Genomic DNA, 19818 nt, shown 5'->3' on the forward strand with positions numbered 1-19818 from the left:
GTTTTCCTGTGGAACGCATTCAAAGACTGGAAAACTAAGCTGTTGGTTATGTCTTAACCGGGTTTGTAAGCTGGAAAAATCACCACACAAATACCCACCTCTGCATTTTTTTGATATTGAATAATATATAAAAGGTAATCACAAAAATATGCAAATGTAGACAGACAGTTATATAGTTTCATTGTTGAAGGAAAAAAATAAATTATAAATTTCTCTGGGAGAGTTTTAGTTTCCCAGGAAAAAAGTTCTAGCTTCAGTGGCATTTTAAAAATGTTCTGTTGACAGCAGCTATGAGAGGACGGAGCAGACGGGACAGTTCAATCTCCAAAGTTGGATTTGCTAAGAAAAGATTACGTTAATGTGAGGCCCTGACATGATGTACAAGGATTAACTTGCAAAATTACCTATTGATTCAAAGTTAAGGACAGATGTTCAATACTCTATTAAGTAGTTATGTGCATAAAACTTTGTTTTCAAAGCTATTTCTTTTCCTTCGATTTTTACTATACAGGTAATAGATTCATTTTAGGAAAATCACAAGAAATAATACAAATTCACTACATTCTATCAGAGATAACCACTCTTAACAGACTACTATATTTAAACATATATTTTCATTTCATTAAACAGGAGCAAACTTCACCTACTATCTGTACCATTTAGGAAAAACATCAACAATACATTATAAAAATCTTTTTGTGTTATTAACTGTGTTTCTAAGACATAATTTTTAATGATTACATTTGAATTCCATCATTTGCATGTGCCACAATTGCTAAAAAACCCTTCTTGTTGATATTCAGATTATGTTTTATTTATTTGAGTTAGTATTAATGATACTTTTATCACTGTAGAATAGAATAAATATTTGGATCAAGTCTTGAGCCCAAAGGGAAGCACTTTAAGTTCATTTGCTTTCTTCAAATTCCTGGCCTTTTCTCCTTTCCATAGGAGAAGGGATTATGCTGTGAGAATACTGAACTATTTTAGAAAACAACCACCAAGTTGGAGGCCAAGGGTGGGCCCAGATGCCCACCACAGTTGTAGCAATAAGGGGGGGGGGGATTGCCTGCAGAAAATTCAAAAGCAACAGTAGAAATAACCAAATCTGTTTGGTTCTTATTATCATCATGTGCTGGCAATTCTACAAAAATGTTAGTGAAAAAATATTCCTTCCCAGCAGGGCAAACCACTACTATTACTCAGTCTTTGATGTCACACCATCCTAAAAGAGAAAGAATGAGATATTTTGAAACCTGCTCTCTTATAGACTCTTCCTGAAATGTCACCCAATGCTTGCATCTAACAGGACATTTGACCTTAATTAGCAGAGGGTAAGGTTTGGGAGGTATACTACTGAATCAAGAAAGAAACATTATTACAGAATCAGAAATTCCAATCAATACTGATCTTCTCTTTTCTCTGTTTGCATTAAAAATGTTTACTGGAAAAATAAGTTGACCAGAAAAGTTACTGTGCTTAAGATGTGTTTGGAAATGTTGAGAATACCTATTCACAAAGCAAAAAGAAGCAACATATACACAGCCGAAGGGAAAGCCGAAAGAAGTTCATTATTATAATTTTTTTAATAACAAAAAACACAACCTGATCAAATTTTTAATATAAGAAAAATATTTTTATATTTGAAAGAGAAATTTTAAATTTGGCAGAAGATTGGTAGAAAACAGAATCTGTCTTTTTCTTCCCTGTTTCCCTATTAACTCATTACCTCCACCCCACCTCATCCACCTTTAAAAATTACTCCATAAAATAACTTGAGAGTTCAGATGGGCTTTTGAAAAAAGAGATAGAGACTATTTTTACTGGATTAAATGTTTTACATAGTGTGCCAAGGTTTTATGATATAAACGTTAACTTGTTCTACTTTCCTATTGAAACAGATTAAGAAATAGGAATCTTAAATTCATGAAAAATTATGTCATGAGTGAGAATGGGATTCTTCACAACAGGAGTTGTCAGGTTTTGGATGTTTTTCTGTTTTTCTTTACTGTGTGTCACCCAGCAGAGTTAGAAGAAACTGGTTGTAGTTAAAGAGTGACGAGAGACTTGAGTTTGAATGCAGCTGTCACTTTACTAGGTGTGTGCTCTCAGCACACTACTTAGTAAGTACTTCTGAATCTACTCTGTAAAGTGGAGATAATAAAGCCTCATATACTTGCTTCCCAGGTTTGAGACCCTTAAGGATCATATGTAGATGGTGCAGGGATAATTTAATGAGTTAATTTAATTGTATTACAATTATTACAATAATTTAATTGTATTAGGTTTTAGGGAAGTTCTGTGAATATGACAGGGTCTCAGTTTGGAGAAACAGGATTTAATAAAGGGGACAGACATGTAGATGGATCTTTCAAAACAGTGAGGGGTATGTGGGGTATTATAGAACAAGGCCGCTCAGTAGAGCTTTCTATGACAATGTAAATACTGTGCTCACAGAATTGCCACTAGCCACCTCTGGCTATCGGGCACTTAGAATGTGTCTAGTGTGACTGAGGAAATGCATTTTATTTAATTTTAATAGATTTAAAGTGAAACAGTCACACGTGGCTAGTGGCTGCCCTACCGGACAGTGTGGTTCAGGGAACAAATGAGAGGCACTAGCCAGTGGGGAGGTTTAGGGAAGGCTTCCTAGAGCAGATGGGAGTATTCAAAAGATAGCCAGTTTGATACAAAGGATAAAGAGTTTGCAAAAGATTATCACTAAGATACAGTTAGAAATATATTTGACCTTTAAGGAAGAAGTTACTGAGGTTGGAAAATCTGCATTCATTCACCTCGCATTCAATATGCAGCCCTTTCCCTGCAAGAGTACCTTGAAGCAAAGCTTCCTAAAATCAGAAGGCAGAGGATGATACACTGCTGCTGGAAGCAGATCCCTTTAGAGCTTTCTATGAACACAGACGCCATAAAAATAAAATTGAAGACAATTTCATTCAGGAGATTGGGAGGAGGGCAAGCTCATGTTGGCACATGAGAAATCGGGAGGTGGCTGTGCCTTTGCTTCTCTGTGTAACTAGGCTTGGCCTTACCTCACTTTTCGGGTTTGCACACCCTCTCCACAGTTGTCCCGCATGTTCACAAAGGTCACCTTGCAGATGCTCCATGGCTCTGTAACCCATATGTACTGGCTGCAGTCACTGTGGCAAGGGACGACCTCATACACCTGAAACACACACGGTTCTCAATGACCTCACCTCACGGAACCCCATGAGGTAAGTGGGAACACTTCATATCACAGTTATCATGATATTCTTGTTTAGCTACTCTGAAGCCTTTCCTTTACTGTTCATTATTCTAAAACAGGAATACAGAGGATCTCTTGAGAGTTCTAGCAGTGGAGGGTACGGCTGTGTTGTGTTGTGCTGCTCCTCTATCACATTGCAGCTGGAGATTGGACCTCATGGACCACATCAGACACATTCTGTACTTTCCTAGACTGACCCTTACCACATAGTATTGTAATTTCCTGGGCCATATGTCCTGTTCACAGTTTCATGTGTCTTCAATACTTAGCCCAGGGTGCTTGCTCATATGTCAGGCATTCTATAGAGATTTGTTGAGTAAGATGAATAAATGAATAAAAGAATTAATGAATTAAGTAAGCATATAAAAGTAGCTGTTTTCAAATAAGTATAATTTGGCCTGTTTTCCAAATAAGTATGTATACCAATAAGAATTTTGTGTGTGTGTTCCATATATGAAACTAAATTAGAAGATATAGAATATGAAATAAAGCTATCTGAAAACTAACTAAACCTTGGAAGCAAGGTCTGAAATTGATCTCATATTACACAGGTACAAAGCAGTGAGGGCCACATAAAACAAAGCAAATTGTCTCTGCTCTGGTGCCCATAAAGGCTTGCAGCCCCAGGTTTGGGGTGGTGTGGTTGGCTGTTTCAGGATTTTTAGCACAATGAACCAATTATGCTCTTTTCTCAATGAGAAAGAAGAATGACTAAATAAATGAAAAAAAGGACCATAATCTACTGCAACAGAGCTGACTCAACCATTAAAGAAAAATGTCTCTCTTAAAATCATTTCAAAGTCTATGATAACTCTTATTTCCTATTTTACATACACACACACACACACAAACTACATGAATATTTCATATAACTATTTAATTCCAGAAAATATAGATTTAAATAGTCCTCTGGAGCCATTCTTTTGTGCAAATTTTAGTTTTACTAAACATCCAAGTAAAGTGAATAAAGTGGACCTATTCCACATAGGAATAAAAAGTGTGCACTGTTGGAGTGAGAATCTGTAATTACTGTCATAAGTTATCACCTTCACGTTGGGTGCTGTATTAAAATAGGACTAAATACTATTTTAGTATTTAGTAAAATATTACCCTACAAGTTGTGGGGAAGGGAACAACTGAAGGGAAAATGCCACCTTTCCTAATCCTTTGATGGCTTTCATTTTAATCTCCTACACTGCAGTGAATACAAATCAGTTCAGAGCCACCTCCTGCTACCGCTTTGAGCCCACCTGCACCTCTCCCTCTCCGAGAAGCATGCGACCATTAAGAGGAGGGGTCATTGCCTTTTCAACGGTGGTGAATTATGCTTGTTCTCCACTATCCCTGTACCTTAGGCCCTGATAGTAAAATGAGAAAACACATGTAATATGCTAGGAAAACAAAGAGAAGAGCTGCAGAAGAAAAATTTTATGGAAAACATGTTTTCCCCTATAAAAGATAAGAGAAATAGCAGGAAAAGAAATACATTCTCTGATGTCAGGAGTAAAATGAAAACAAACAGCACTCTATTATGAACGATGAGGTTTAAAAGTTCTTACCTGGGCCTGGAGTAGTGTTCACCAGGAATGAAGAAAAGAGAGAGAAACAAAGATAAGTTAAACAAAGATAAGTATATTTGATGAGAAGAACTCATGTTCTAAGTTTCAAATATTACCCATATATAAAAGGTGGGTTTTTTTTTGGTAAATGATTAGAACATCTTTCTTAGACCTTAAAAGAGAAAAACCAATTCCTTATTACTGTTTAAAATTAAAATACACAAATGAGTATTGCAAACAGCAAGTTAAGGAAAGGATTTGATGGGCAGGATGAAGAAATCAAACTGAGTAGACATCAAAATACGTATCATGGGGAATCAATATATGACTGCAAATATCGTGTGGTTCAAATTGTGAGTGGACTATCTATGGATTGATTGACTGACTGACTGATATATTGACTTTAATCCATCCATCCACCCATATTTCTGAGGAAATGGGGATTTGCTTCCTCAACTGGAAAATGGAACCTCAGAGATCATTTCCAAGGCAAAGTACGACTTAATTACTGAGGAACATATAACTGCAGTAAAAATCTATATGATTTACAATTTTCAACACTTACACAAACCTTTGCATATTCTTTACTTTCCTAACATTTTACTAACAAATAAATCCCTAGAAGTTTCTATTTTTTAATGTAGAACATTTGTGCTCAAAGTCAAAGATTCAGGAATCTATTATTTCTTGTTTTAGCTTTGATTTTCCATTGTTCATATCTCAATATACCACCAGTAGGCTGATAAAAAATACTCAGATGTCCTTATCATACTCTGCATTAGATTATAGCAGAGTGACAGAGAAATGGCTTAGGTTAAAGAGTTTTTAAGCAAGGACAACTTGGTACAATCAATTTGAACTTCTTCAGATTCACTATTTAAAAAATGTTAAGGCAAACATAGCTCATTTTAATTTTAAAATCTGGCTGTTCACATACACACTAAAGGTATGAAAATGTGTAGAATTTATTTGAATCGGATAAAAATTTATTAAAATTTAAATTTACTATTGGAAATTCAAGATTTCAAAACTTGTAGAATAATATTCTTTTGTATTATAAACATTACATTTCAGTTATTCTGTTTAATCGGGGTCATGCATTTTCTTCTTTGGAAATATTCACTAGGACAGAGAAACTCGATTACCAGTAGATGGCAGCAGTGCAGTATATTATTCACCTTCAGTTGTACTTAAGGGCAAGTTCAGCAATTTTTCTTTGGGGGGAAAAATCAACATTCTTTTGGAGTACTTTCTATGCAATTTAATTCTCCACTTTCTTGGCCCTTAATTGATTTATTCAAAAGTTATTTTTATTTTCTCTATAATTTGCTTTTATTGTGATGAACAAATTTAGATTAATTTGGGAAGGCAAATATATGGGTAAGCAGTGTGTTTGGAGATTAAAATTAGAAAATCTATGTGCGTATGAAACATACCTACATATTTAAGTTTAGTTCATACATATGAATTGGTTCATTTGTGACTTAAATTTAAACATACATCTTAATACCTACACATATTGTGTGAAATTCACTCTTTGTTAATTCACATGTAGGCCAAACATGGCAATAACTGTCTGATGAATCTTATATTACATTAAACTAGTCACAATTCCCCCCATTAGACATTTTATTTCCAATGGAACACGAGTAACAGCTATGAACTGCCGCTAACAAGGTGTGCATCCGAAGTCAAAGAAAGTTCCACATGAGATTGAAAAGGCCAATCACCAAATTGATAGATTAACATATGGTTACTTTGATGCCATTTTTATATTTCTTTTTCTTTTTTTAAAATTTATTTTATTTATATATGTTTATTTTTGGTTGCTTTGGGTCTTTGTTGCTGTGCGTGGGCTTTCTCTAGCTGCAGTGAGCGGGGGCTACTCTTCGTTGCGGCCGGCGCACGGGCTTCTCATTGCGGTGGCTTCTCTTGTTGCAGAGCATGGACTCTAGGCACACCGGCTTCAGTAGTTGTGGCATGCGGGCTCAGTAGTTGTGGCTCGCGGACTTTAGAGCATGGGCTCAGTAGTTGTGGCGCATGGGCTTAGTTGCTCCACGGCATGTGGGATCTTCCTGGACCAGGCCTCGAACCCGTGTCCCCTGCATTGGCAGGTGGATTCTTAAGCACTGTGCCACCAAGGAAGTCCAGTATATATTTTTTTCTTAACATATTTCATATTGAACAAACTTAAGTAAATGTACAGAATATATTTCCCAATTTTAGACCCAAACCCATATACTTTCTTTGATTTTAATTTATATACTTGGTAATTGAGATGTCTTTTCTGAGAGTCTATCGGATCTATCAGAAAAAGACAATCTTGCTCTCAGCACACAAATTATTGTATAATAACAGATTAATACCTTAACAGTATTTCAAAAGTAGATTTCATTTTTATTTCCATTGAATTATATTAATATGCACATACATGTAATACAGTGTACTAAATAAATCTCTTGAGAATACAGAGATCATCTATCTGATTTGGGATTTTAATAATTTACTCAGGCATTCTAAAGATAAAGTGGGTCAAATTTCTTATTCAGGGTCTATTATTTATTCTTCTCTATTTTGGATTAAAAAAATAGATTATTGTGCACCTAGAAAATATTTTACAATATTCCCAATGGTAGAAAATACCTGGTTGACATGGTCCAGTTTCGGGCATGGTCTTCCTCCATTATAGGGTTTTTCACGCAGCCATTTAGACCGAACCTTCACGCCACTCCCGCAGGACTTGCTGCAGCGTGACCAATTGGACCACTCACTGAGCTTGCAGTCTGAGGGGCAGGGGATGATGCAGGCCTCTTCAATGTAACCTGAGTGGAGGAAAATGAGACAAGAGCCATCTCCTCCATATGTCACTCGCCTATTACTACCCACCATTCTAGCTCATTTAGAAGGTCCAAGTTTGACTTGACAGCAACATGCAAATGCAGAGATGTCTCTGTCGTTAGGGACTCAAATTAAATTCTACAGGAAAATAACACATACATACAGTCACTCTGTTAAAATAACAGCTGAGCAGCTGTCATATGATCTGCTTAGGATTCATGCTCACCATATTTCAACATTTCTGACTTCCTGACAGCTCGTGTTTAATTGACAATAACCTGTCTGCTGCCATATCATTCTCATGTGGCCAGACTGATACATTAAAAAAATTATAACAGTTTTCTATAAAATCCTATCTGTTAATGTCACACAAGTTCAAGTGTCTGAGTCCATGCAACATTCTTCCTCAAGAAGAAAGCCAGACCCTCTCAACCAATATTCAAAAGGAACCATTTAACTTAGCACCTTATGGTTCCCCTTCATTGAAAATCAAGTCTGAGGAAGAAAAATGAAGGATGTTAAATAAACAATGCCTCATATTTTTATAGTGCTGTCAATTTCAAAGCACCTTCACACCTTGTATTCATTTGATTCTCTTGCAGATATTATAAATGTATTGGGCATGTACTGATGCTCTACTGGACAGATAAGAAAACAAATACAGAGAGATAACTGACAAGTGCAAGGTCACACAGTAAGAGATAGGGATAGGATTTCTGAGGTCTAGTCTAGTACTCATTCCATCAAATCACACAGTCAATTAACTTAAGAGTCTACAGATTTTTTTTGAGAAATGGGAGCATTTTCCTTGACCAGTCCCTCACTACCAACTTGGCATTTCACAGTACCAGTTTATCACTATTGTTCTCAAGGCAAATAAGTGGAAAGAGCAAAATTCCTCTGGTCAAGAGTTGAATGTTGTCGTCTGTCATACTATGGGGAGTGGTTGTTCTTGAAACAAGAAAACACTCTGCTCTTACCATTTTACATCAACATCAAAGATTCGATTTTGAAAATCATTATAATGTAAACAACTTATGCTAGGAACTCTAGGTAGATTTTTAAAAATTTTATTGAGACACAATTTATACACTATAAAAATCAGCTCACGTTCTGGTCTTTAATATAGTCTGAGTTATGCAACCATGACCACCATCTAGTTTCAGAACATTTTCATTACCACAGAAAGAAACCCTATACCTATTAGCAGTCATTTCCCATTTTCCCCTCCCTGGCAACCACTAATCTACTTTATATCTCTAAGAATTCACCTATTCTGAACAATTTATAAAATCAAATCAAACATTATGTTTTATGATTGGCTTCTTTCATTTAATGTAATGTTTTCTGGATTTTTCTATGGTATAGCATGTGTTAGTACTTCATTCCTTTTTATTGACCAAATAGCATTCCATTGTATAGATATATCATATTTTTTTATCCTTTCATCAGCTGATGGACATTTTAATTGTTTCCACATTTTGTATATTATGAATAATGCTGTGAATATTTGTGTACAAGTTTCTGTATGGACAAGCTTTCAATTCTCTTGGGTATATATCTTGGAGTGTATTTAACTTTTTGTAGAAGTACCAAACTGTTTTCCAAAGTGACTGTGCCATTTTACAATTACACTAGCAAGGTATGAGTGTTCCAATTTCTACGCTTGTCAAAACTTATTATGTCTTTTTTATTTTAGTGTCCTTTGAAGAAAAAAAGTTTTAAATGTTAATGAAGTCCAATTTATCTATTTTTACTTCGGTTGCCTGTGCTTTGATGTCCTATCTAGGAAACCATTATCTAATCCAAGGACATAAAGATTTACACCCATTTTTTTCTTCTAAGAGTTTTATAGTTTTAGTTCTTATATTTAAGTATATGATTCATTCTGAGTTATTTTTGTATATGTTAAAACACAGGCAGTCCAATTTCATTCCTTTGTATGTGATTACCAAGTTACCCCAGGCCCATTTGTGGAAAATACTATTTTTTCTACAGTGAATTGTTTTTGTACCCTTGTTGATAATCAGTTGACTATAAATGTAAGGGTTTATATCTGGATTCTAAATATCACTCCACTGATCTCTATACCAGCACCACACTGTCTTGATTACTGTCACTTTGTAGTACGTTTTGAAATCAGGAAGTCTGAGTCCTCCTTTGTTCTTTTTCTTCCAAGAAAGTTTTGGGTCCCTTACATTTCCACATACATCTTTGAATCAGCTTGTCAATTTTTGCCCCAAATGGCAGATTTTGATAGGAATTGTGTTGAATAGTGTGGTCAATTTGGGAGTATTGCTATCTTAACAATCCAGGTACATGGAATTTCTTTCCATTTATTTAGGTATTCTTTAATTTCTTTCAGGGATGTTTTGTAGTGTTTAGTGTATGTCTTGCACTTCTTTTCTTAAACTTACTCCTAAGTATTTTATTCTTTTTATTCTAGGCAGATTTAAAAGAGAGCCAACCAACACTGATTTCTTTTATTACAGTGAAATAAGACCACCTAAAAACCAGTATGACAGATCTGATCTATAAGCTTGTGCCCAAAGTGTCCTGACTTGATACAGTGTTAAAAAGCTAGCCAACTTACTACATAGTATATCCTAGCCTTGCTTTATAAATTACCTGGAACACATGTTAAAAGTACAGCTTTCTGGCAACCCCAGACATTATAATACAGTTCCTTTGGGATAGTGCCTGATTTTTGGAAATTAATATATTTTTTTGTGTTTATTCATCACTCCCTCTCTTTTTAATTGAAAATTTTCTTATTAAGTTAACTGTAGACACATATATTTGTAAGAAATAATATAGAGAGGTCCCCTGCATACTTTCCCCAGTTTCCTACAATGGTAACTAAAGTATAATCTCAACCCAGATACTGAGATTGATACAATCCATTGAGTTTATTCAAGTTTCACCAGTTTTACTTGTACTTATTTCTGTGTGTGTGTGTGTGTGTGTGTGTGTGTGTAGGACTGAAATTAAGGAACTCTGTTGTAAGACACAGGAAGAATCAGCAAAATCTGGGTGAGAAGTAGTTTTGTGGTATATTTCTCTCTATATTATCTTCTATATTTTTGTCAAATATACACATCACCTGTTTTAAACTTATTGTAGTCTCGATACACAAAAGTGTATCTTTCAAAAGTATAAAGTTCACTGAACACATGCATGAAACCCACACTACTCCAGAACCCTCTTTTGTGTTGCCTTCCAATCACTACCTCTTCTCACATGGGCAACTACTACCCTGATTTCTTACAATCTAGAACTGTTTTACTTTAAAAAAATTTATGTAAATGGAATCATACAGCACATACCCATGTGTGCTAGCCTTCTTTCACCCTACGTTGTGATGTGAGATTCATCCATACTGTTGCATGCTGTTGAAGGTTATTCATTCTAATTAATGTATAGTACTCTACTGTGTGACTATATTGTGTTTTTTTAATTCATTCTATTGTGTGTGAGCATTTGGGTATTTTTCAATGGCAAGCTATTATCAACTGTACTGCTATGAACATTCTAGAACATGTCTCTTGGTGAACATACATATGCATTTCTGTTAGGCATATTCCTAGGAGTGAATTTGATGCCTCAGAGGATATGTACATTATATCAGCAAATTGTAAGTATAAAAGAAAACTTTTTTAAAAAGATGGGATCATGAATTTGGTATGAAGAGCAGGATGCAATGGAAGAATGCTCAAAAGTGGGAATTAGTCTCAGAGAATCTTCAAGGGGGCAGATGTGTCAGCCGGGGCTTTGCCAGCTGTGAGACACTGAAGACAGAAAGAAGATGTTAATGGAGTATTGATAATAATCAGAGGGAAGTCCAATAGAGAATTGAAAAAGTACTTTACAATAGTGTTTACCAAAATTTTGAAAAGCATAACTGTTCTTCAAACAGATTACCATGACCTACTTAAAGCTCATACTTTGACTTTAAGTATAGTTTGAGGTGGGAAAACAAGCCCAGCTCACTATTTTGAGTTAAAATATGTTTCAAATCACATTCTCCTTTTCAATCAACACAGCCAGTAAATAAATCTATAAAGTGTGCGACACTTAAAAATGTGACTCCTGATAGGGCCAGTAATAATTTGTGTTTCATAGGAATAGTTTAAGAAATGGAATCAAACTGTACAAATGTCTAAAGTCATTTCCAAATGAATGCCATCTGTAACCAGATTATTTAATGTTTGTAAAAGACAATGAATTAAGAAGAAATCCCAACTATTTCCAAATATTATCAATAGCTTAGTTAAAGGACACTAGTATTTCGAAGGTAATAAATTATTGAAATATTTCTAGAATTGCATTTTCCACCTTGCTAAAGATCAAAATGACTGCAAAAGTAAACCTCTAACCTTTTTGTTATTCAGTAATTATAGTTGAAAATAGAATCACATGAGTTTTCATGTCACTACTTCAGAGTAACAGATAAATGGAAATTCTTTCTTTCCATTTTATCTGTTGAAGTATTACGGCATTGGTGAAATATGTCACGTCTGAGTTTAGTCTGATTCACACTGTATTTTCAAGTAAGCAGATATAAAATTTTTATGTTGGATCTTCCAATAGAGTATTCCAGAGGACGTCTCTCAAATAAAACTCAATCTATTAAATTGTTGAAAGGTACAAATTAGGCACTGAGATAAAGACAAAACTGCAAAAGAGTATAATGCTTAGCATTCCATTTTAATCTTCTAGTGTGTAACAACATTCAATAATTGCCTGTCATGTTTATCTAGTACCATTAAAACCCTTAATGCTACTAGTGAACTGCTAGATAAGCATTCCCCTGTCTTCTCTGCTAAGATCATTTGTGAGGGCAATTAACGCCAAACAATCATGGGGGATAGAAGACAGAAACATTTGAAGCGTTTTAAGGCTAAATAAACTGCTGGCATCTTGTAGCAATTTATGGCTCCTGAGGAATGCTGGAATAAAATAAACGACTTCACAATTAGGGTGTTAAAACTTTAGTAGCAGGCTTCCCTGGTGGCGCAGTGGTTGAGAGTCCGCCTGCCGATGCAGGGGACACGGGTTCGTGCCCCGGTCCGGGAGGATCCCACATGCCGCGGAGCGGCTAGGCCCGTGAGCCATGGCCGCTGAGCCTGCGCGTCCAGAGCCTGTGCTCCGCAACGGGAGAGGCCGCAACAGTGAGAGGACCGCGTACCGCAAAAAAAAATAAAAAAACCTTTAGTAGCTCAATACTGAACCTGACACATGGAAAAATCAAACTCGTGGCTTCTGATTGTATTTTTTTGTATCTATATCTATTCTGATGGCTGCTTTCAGGTTGAAATGAATACAGAGCACTAGCAGGCTTTATGTGGCAACCAGAGGACTTACTGCCTTTGACATATATCCAGTCACCTCATTCATTTGAATTATAAATGTGCAGATAAAGTAGCTTTCAGCAACCCTCACGATTACTATATTGTGCTGTTGAAAGGTGCACTGTTGATAGATTAAAGAATTCATGTTGAAAGCACGTGGAAAATATTGGTTGGTTCTGATTTACAGCTGTGTGAATGAGCAACGCTGGCACTCTATCTGAAACATCTAGATTAATCTCAAAAGAGACCTGAAAAATCTCTCCTACTTAAATGTGTGTTATATGCACATGACTGCAATCGTGAATGAGAACACTTAGCTAGAACTTGATCTACTGTGGTCCCTGTGGATTTGAAAATACTGAAAAATATCATTTAAAAATATTTTCAAAATGAACAGAATACTCTTTTGTAATTATATATTAAGAACTGATAACTTGAAAAGCTGCTGAAACTAAACTACTCTGTATATATCCAAACTCCTATAATCGACTGTTCTACCCACATTCTTATATTCAATGTATGAAAAGTTATGGATCAACACTGGGCAATCAAAATTTTCATAGTGAAGTGTTCAGGTAAATTTATGTAACCGCAATGAAATGCTATTTCATTTATATTTATTTGTTTTTTATACATATGAAGGCGTATCTCTTCATATCTGCTAAATACTTACAGATTTTCTCAGAAAATTTCAACATTGTTTTTTTTTAAATAATTTTATTTATTTTTTACTTTTGGCTGCGTTGGGTCTTTGCTGCTGCACGCAGGCTTTCTCCAGTTGTGGTGAGCGGGGGCTATTCTTCAATGTCGTGCATGGGCTTCTCATTGTGGTGGCTTCTCCCATTGCAGAGCACAGGCTCTAGGTGCACAGGCTTCAGTAGTTGTGGCACGAGAGATCGGTAGCTGTGGCTCACAGGCTCTAGAGCGTAGGCTCAGTAGTTGTGGCACATGGGCTTAGTTGCTCCGTCGCATGTGTGATCTTCTCGGACCAGGGCTCGAACCTGTGTCCCCTGCATTGTCAGGTGGATTCTTAACCACTGCGCCACCAGGGAAGCCCTCAACATTAGTTTTAATTGCTGTGGGATTTTGTAGCTGTTGCTATTCCAATACTGGGAGATTACCCAATGACTAGGCACCTTCAGATTCAGGTAGCATACCTATGTACGAGTTCAGCATCAAGGCCATTTCTTATAGCAAACTCTAAAACTCTCTGCTGTATAACAAAGACTTTGGTTGGTCTGTTTCCCTGATTCCTGGGAGGCAGCCTCTAAGCCCTGACATTTCCTGAGTGATAGGAGTATCTTTGTTATTCTTGTTGGGCCTCTTGGACTACATGTGAAATTATGATAAGAAGATGTCTAAGGAAGGGGTATGATTATACCACCAAACCAAAGACCAACCATGTGTTTAAAAGGTTGGGACTTTAAGCCACTTGATATCCTCCCAAACTCTGGGGAGAGGGGATTGAGTTCAACTGTGTGGTCAATGATTCAACTGATGCCTACATAACACGACCCCCCAGAAAGCTCTGGATACAGAAGCTCAGGCTGGTAAAGCACATCCATGGGCCAAGAGGGTGATGCCTCCTAGCTCCATGGGGAGACAACATGGACGCCTTGTGTTTGGGACCTTCCCAGCCCTCGTCTATGTGTCTCTTCTATCAACTGGTTCTGATTTTTATCCTTTTGCTATAATAAAACTGTAATTGTAATGGTGCTTTCCTGAGTTCTCTGAATCGTCCCAGTGAATTGTTGAACCTGAGGGGGTAGTGGGAATCCCCAGATCTGTAGCCAGCTGGTCAGAAGTGAGGTTGACCTGGGGACCCTGAAAGTGCACAGCTAGTGTCTGAAGTGAGAGCAGTCTTGTAGAGGACTGAGCCCCCTAACCTGTGAAGTTTGGCCCAAATCCAGGTGGTTAGTGTCAGAATTGCATTCTACTTTCAGATGTATATTTTATTAAAAAAGGAAGTAAACTTATTTATGAAAGAGCCCGTATCTATAGTTTACTTATTCAACCAAATTAAAACTTTGGGAATAATTACATACATTAAGGCATTTATGGACGTTTCACCCCAAATTTAACATTTATAACTTTAACTAATATTAAAATATTAACTAATATTAAAAATCAGAAAAACGTTCTAAGAACCCACTTTGGAAGTAGGGCTTTGTCAGCAATATAAACATCATATTTGATGGAGTGTTCAGATTATGAAATAACGGGAAATAAATTAACTTAGAAATTTAGTAGAGTGATTTTTTTTTAACTTGATCCAATGCAGGGCACTGTTCTTTCAGTCAACAAGAATCATATACTGACACTGAAGTATTTCCAAAGGATAATCTTTAAACACTAGTTTGCTGGATTCTAGTAAGTGTTAAACATAATTTTTATAAAAAGCATTCTGTGGTCAAATAAGTTGGAAAATTGTTGCGTTAAGCAGGTCTCTTCACCCCGAGCTTTCCTTCTTTTTTTTTTTTTTTCTGATATGAACTGTGAATCTCTAGGAGAATGACTCATACACTGCAGTCTATGCTTATTAACTTTTTCCTATAGCATCTCACTGGACCAGTGAGAAAAAGATCAACAGATCATCATGATATGTTGTAATTATAATGCATTAAAACTGGATTCATGTTTTGAGCTGTACAGAGTTTTAATGTTTAATCAGGCCTTTTATGTCCATTTCCAGACATGGAAAAAAATGCAAAAGTCAACAAACAAAACCCCCAAACTTAAGAAAGTTTCTTTTTAAATTATTTTATACTTTAAAGTTTTAAAGCATTAAAGGTCAAACCTATGGCAAACGGAGAGGAAACTTATGCAGATAAACCTCCTGACATTTTTTTAATGACTATTTTAAAAGACCATTTTGTTTTCTGTAAATTAACTAAAATCTCCTGTAAGGGCTAAATCGGCCTTCAATGCGACTACGAAGAAATGGGATAAACATGAAGAGTAACTACAAGTAAAGATCTTCCTTTCAAATTTAACTTTAAAATGTCCACAAATGTGTTGGTGTGCTCTCAGGTTACTTTTTCTTGTTTGTTTCCTAAATTTTATTTAAGAATTCATACAAAATACTCCAGATAACTGAGTTTAAATCCTCTTCTTCATCTTGATTAATCTGGAAGTAACGTAATTTGTAACTTTCTTTGCTGTTAGCAACTACGCGTAACCAATCACGGAGATTATTCTTCTTCAAATATTTTTTGGTGAGATATTTCAAATACCTTTTGGAAAAAGGCACCTCGGAAGTTACAGTGATCTTGCTTTTGCTTCTTTCGATTGTTACAATACCTCCTCCGAGATTCCCAGCTTTTCCATTCAGTTTGATTCCTTCCTGAAGAAACTGCTCAAAATTGGCCGCATCCATGATTCCGTCTTCTACAGGATGGGTACAGTCAAGAGTAAACTTCAGGACCTGCTTCTTTTTTTCGCCCCCCTTCACCACAAGCTTTTTCACTGGCGCCATCGCCGCAGCAGAGGCAGAAAAGGGTCAGGTTACTTTTTGAGCCCATTGATATGGCTTATGTCTAATATATAGTGCCTTCTTCATGCATTTACCAAAGAAAATTCCTTATGCATAAGCTTTACTCACTACATGACCATTTTGATGATGCTTTGAAGTAGAAAAAGACCTATGTTTTAAGACCTATGTTTTAAGAATGAGACTAAACTCAACTAACGGGACAGAGAGCTTTACAATTATTTTGGATTGCAGGACATTAATGTAACAGGAATCTATATGAGGTTCAGTATCTTTATGAATTATGAAACCTTGTGACACAAGTAATGAACAACCCTGTGATTATATCAATAACATTATCATAGATATCAGCAAGATTACCACTCCTAGCCATTTCACTGAAATTAGTGTTATCCTTCCTCTAAGGCATTAAGGGGAAAACGGGGTCAGAGACCAACAGAAAGGATGTGGAGTAAAACATAATAGCAGAACTTCTTGATAAAGGCAAAGATAAACAAATTTTTTTGTTGCTGTTGCAAATAATGAATTGTTCTTGGCAGTTAAATTTATTTTAAGCAGTGAAACACTTTCTTCCTAAAAAGCTTGAAAGCCCAGTAGGTGTATGGGATATTCTGGAGGCTATGTTTGACAGCCTGGCCTGAGGGGCTCCATGGAGCCCAGTTTGAAAACCTTGTAAGTAAGTAACAGATGAGTTGAGGTCTAGGTGACATGGAGCACACAGAATCAAATAACACCAGATGTTTTTCCATCACACACGACACGATGGTAGCTGCAGGAAAATTTCCAAGGAAAGTCTCCCTCATCACCTCTATAGTCCCCCTTCAGGGATCCTGTTAGAAAATAATGCTGGTATCCACACCTTATTTAAATTCGACCCTAGACACCTGCTTTCTTTTTGTACCCACATATCCACAATAGCCCCTTCTTTATTTCCTTGGTTCTTTAAACTTGCAACTGCTACTTCAGGAAAAGTCTGTTCCTCACTCCCTGCCTGTCTTTTACATTTGAAAGGAAAAAGATCTCAATTGTGAATGATGACTGCAAAAGCAACACTAGCTTCATCTGTACTATCAAATGAAAGATTTAAATTCTGAAATGAATTAGACATTAAAAAAAAATACCACCAACTGAAAAAGCTTTTCAGAGAAATCAGAACTCCATTTCAGCTTATTTACAAAACTCTATTGCCTTTTCTCCCTGGTTTAATTAAACATGCTCTTCCTCAAATACAAGCATCCACTACGATAGGGCACAATTTCTCACTCAATCTTGTTTCTAATTAACCTCTAATATTAAACTTATATCATCTTCTATAAAATCCCATTACAAAAAGGAATACATTCCAGGTATATTGTGGTTGAGTGGTCATGTAGGTTATCCTCAGAATCTACTCTCCTCATATTCATAATTATTTTTATCAGATGTACCCTGAGTTCCACAATGTCTTAAAAGTACATGCTCTTGAACTAAAATCTACTTGTAGATTGAGTACTCTCTGAATTTTAAAAAATTCAGTTGGGCACTTGTACCACAAATACACCCAGGATGTATTCCTTTTCTAAGTTTTGTTGATGGTCTTTTTTTGTTCCTGTAAATTCTAATAGAGAAAAACCCCACACCTGTGGCATGTATACTAGAATTTATGACTGAATAAGGCAGCATCTGGTATTTACAGTTCCTTACAACATCAAGGGATATCATTTAAACATGATACCTGCTTTAAAATCATCCACATCATAACTTCGGGAGGCTGGTGAAATAGGATGTAGATCACTTAGGCTATTAGGCAGTAATGTTAAATGCTGCCATATAAGGGTCAGCTATAGTTATAATATGAAAATATTTTATTAAAAATCTTTTGTTTCACTTGTAAAATTTGTAGAGCTTTCTTTTTATTGTAATACTTAGTGCTGTAGTGCAAACTACCTATGAAACAACCTGTAAGAAAGACTTTGAGTGCCAGCAAGGGTTTTACAAAATATCAAATTTTAATGGGCATACTTTGAATCCTACAGATGCTTAGAAAACCAACTGATAAAGCCATTCATTAATGTTCAGAAGGTTCTCTGTAATATCATTCATAAACATACTAGGCAAAGAGAGAAAGCTTGGAAGAATTAATATAAATCATTATATTTAAAACTTAATGTTAAAGGGAAATTAATCTTACACTAATAAGGCATTAGACAAACTATGCTGAACAATTCAATAGTGACTACAGTTAAAAGACAAACTGAAATAATTAAAAGGGTGTAATGTGACCTACAATAAGTAGTACAGCTGTTTAAATGCCAGCATGATGGTCAAATGGCAGTACAAAGTACTGAGAATTTTAGAGTCATTGGATCATGAATACTGAGTGCACAAAGTCAAATGCACACAACACTTCAATATAATATTGTATTCTGCTTACGAATAGAGCAGTAAATAAACCCAGAGCTCTCTCTTATTTCTCTATCTGAACCAAAAAACTTTCCTCAGGGCAATCATTAACTTGCCAATATCCTTTCCACAGAAGATCCTATAGACTCATTCTGTTTTCAAAATCATACCTACACAGGCATTCACTTTATAAAGACACATCTTTGCAAATTTCAGAAGTTCCCTAATGTTCTCTTGCCCACAACGGGTAAGCAAGTGAACTATCTCCTGTGAGATATTTTGCCTAAGACAGCATCACACTGTGATCCTCTAGGAAATGATCTTCACAGGTCTTTCACACCAAGGTTAATAAAGCTTATGATCCCTACCAAACCCTGTGAGTGTCTGCATGACCCAGAGAAGTAGTCTTAAACTTTAAATGTGTTATAGAACCCCCTGGGGATCTTGTCAGAATGCAGATTCCCATTCAGCAGGTCTGCAGTGTAGGTTGAACTTTGCATTTCCAATGGTTTTTCTGTGATGCCTATGCTGCTCCTCTGTAGATGGCTTTCTGAGTAAGAAGGGTTTAAATCCTAGTTGGCAAATGACAGCACAGGCTGACAGCCTGTTTCTGTAAATAAAGTTTTACTGGAACATAATTGTGTAATTCACTCATATATTGTCTATGGCTGCTTTCATTCTATAACTGCAGAATTGGGTAGTTGTTACAGAGACTTTTTAGCCTGCAGAGCCTGAAATATTTGCTATCTGGCCCTTTAGGAAAACATTTGGTAACAAGTAATCTAACCAAATAGCTGATTCTTGAGTTTCCTCATGGAATCTCCAAATTGGTATTTGATAGGTATCAAAGCAACATATTACTTTTAGGCGATAGGAGACCTATGTATACTAAACAGCAGGGACTCAGGAAGAACAGTCATATCAGACAGGCCT

The 19818-nt window shown here is 36.1% G+C and overlaps 1 protein-coding gene and 1 pseudogene across 1 annotated transcript in view; both read right to left on the minus strand.

Annotated features, from left to right (window-relative positions):
- The window catches only part of THSD7A (thrombospondin type 1 domain containing 7A), a 262845-nt gene that overhangs the window by 31881 nt on the left and 211146 nt on the right, over positions 1–19818 (minus strand). Inside the window, exons 14-16 of the mRNA XM_089917089.1 lie at positions 7468–7646; positions 4825–4830; positions 3051–3184 (exon numbers count right to left, since the gene is read on the minus strand). Coding sequence (XP_089773215.1) covers positions 3051–3184; positions 4825–4830; positions 7468–7646 — 319 coding nt within the window. The remainder of the gene's footprint in view (positions 1–3050; positions 3185–4824; positions 4831–7467; positions 7647–19818) is intronic.
- On the minus strand, positions 16049–16513 carry LOC111181621 (large ribosomal subunit protein eL22 pseudogene; annotated as a pseudogene).

The sequence above is a fragment of the Delphinapterus leucas genome, chromosome 9, assembly GCF_059928025.1.
Source record: "Delphinapterus leucas isolate spDelLeu-1000000601 "Yukka" chromosome 9, BTC_Dleu_Yukka2, whole genome shotgun sequence".
Classification (NCBI taxonomy): Eukaryota; Metazoa; Chordata; class Mammalia; order Artiodactyla; family Monodontidae; genus Delphinapterus; species Delphinapterus leucas.